Here is a 1,511-nt window from a genome sequence, read left to right on the forward strand (position 1 = left end):
GGCGGCGGTGTGCTGCTGCTGCTGCAGCTGCTGCTGCTGCTGCCATTGCTCTTGCTGCTGTTGCTGCAGCTGCTACAAGCGTTGCTGTTGCGGCTCAAGCTGCTGTTGCTGCTGCTGCTGCTACTTCTGCCGCAGTTACTCTTGCTACTGCTTTCCGTGCAGTTGCTGCTGCTGCTGCTGCTTCTACGCTTGTTGCTGCAGCGGAGTACGCTGCTGCTGCTGCTGCTGCTGCTGCTACAGCTGCTGCTGCTACTACAATTTATTGCTGCTGCTGCCGCTGCTGTCGTTAATTGCTTAAAGGAAATAAACCTGTGATGTAGCTTTCAGGTGTACATACACCTAAGCTGTTCTTGCAGCAGGAGCAAGCAGCAGGCTGCGGCGCACTGCTGCTGCTGCTGCTGCAGCTGCTGCTGGAGCAGCTGGTGCTGTTCTCGCAGTAGCAGCAGCTGCTGCTGTTGCTGCTGCAGCTGCTTTCTTTCGGGGGTCCGATAGGAGACAGAACAGCTACGGAGAGAGGGGGGGGATTGCGATGATTTGCTGCTGCTGCTTCTGTTGCTGTTGCTGCTGCTGCTGCTGCTGCAACAGAGGCTCGTGCTGCAGCTCCTGCTGCTGCAGATTGGGAAAAAGTACAGCGATGGCTGCTGAAGAAGTAGCCGCTGCTGCAGCAGCAGCAGCTGCAGAGGCAGCAAGACCTGTTGCTGCTGCTGTTAATGGAACCAGCCTGTGACTGCTGTGAGGGAACTACAGCAGCAGCAGCAGCTGCTGCTGCTGTTACTGAATTGCAGCAGTGGGTTGCTGCTGCTGCTGTCTTGCTGCTGCTACTGCGGTTGCCGTTGCTGCTGCTGTGTGGAGACAGGCACGCCATTAGGGGTTCTGCTGCAGGTCTTGCTGCTGCAGGTCTTGCTGGTGCTGCTGTTTGATTTGTTGCCGGAACTGCTGCACCCGCAGCGTGGGGCGAGTCGAGCGGGCACCTGCTGCAGCAGCAGCTCTCGCTGCTGCTGCTGCTGCTGCTGCTGCTGCTGCTGCTGGTGGTTAGACCACGTGGAGCGTGATGGGGACTTTGACGGAGACAAGCTGGACGAGTCTCCTTCTGTTTGCTGCCAGGTTTGCTGCAGCAGCAGCAGCAGCATGTCTTGCATAGACGAGAACGAGGTGGGCCTTAAAAGTGCCCCTGGTGAGCTTCGCCGTCTCCAGCCGAACCTCCAGGCGCTCGCCCTGCTGCTGCTGCTGCTGCTGCTGCTGCTGCTGCTGGAGGTGCAGCAGGTGGCTGCTGGGGAACGCGAAGAGCAGGCGGGCCAGCAGCAGCGCGCCCACAGCACTAAGTCTCTTTCCAGTGAGGGACTTTTGCAACTGTCTCCGGTCTCCTTTGCCTCCCCTCACAATAACTTCCACCACTTGCTGCGGCAGACTCCACGGGGACACCCCCAGCACTTCTGCAGCAACTCCGCTGACCATTGGTGCCGCCATGCTGGTCCCGCTGGTCACTCTGTACGCCCCCTGCGCGCCCGCGG

General features: G+C 59.7%; 1 protein-coding gene across 1 annotated transcript; it reads right to left on the reverse strand.

Moving 5' to 3' along the window:
- Positions 1-1,032: 1,032 nt before the first annotated feature.
- On the reverse strand, positions 1,033-1,467 carry ETH_00042675 (subtilase family serine protease, putative; the record flags this gene model as incomplete). The annotated part of the gene is made up of 1 exon (XM_013379690.1): positions 1,033-1,467. One exon carries the CDS (start codon positions 1,465-1,467, stop codon positions 1,033-1,035), a length of 435 nt encoding a protein of 144 aa, XP_013235144.1.
- Between the last annotated feature and the right edge of the window lie 44 nt (positions 1,468-1,511).

This window comes from Eimeria tenella, genomic scaffold (assembly GCF_000499545.2).
Source record: "Eimeria tenella Houghton genomic scaffold, Eth_scaff3801, whole genome shotgun sequence".
NCBI lineage: Eukaryota > Apicomplexa > Conoidasida > Eucoccidiorida > Eimeriidae > Eimeria > Eimeria tenella.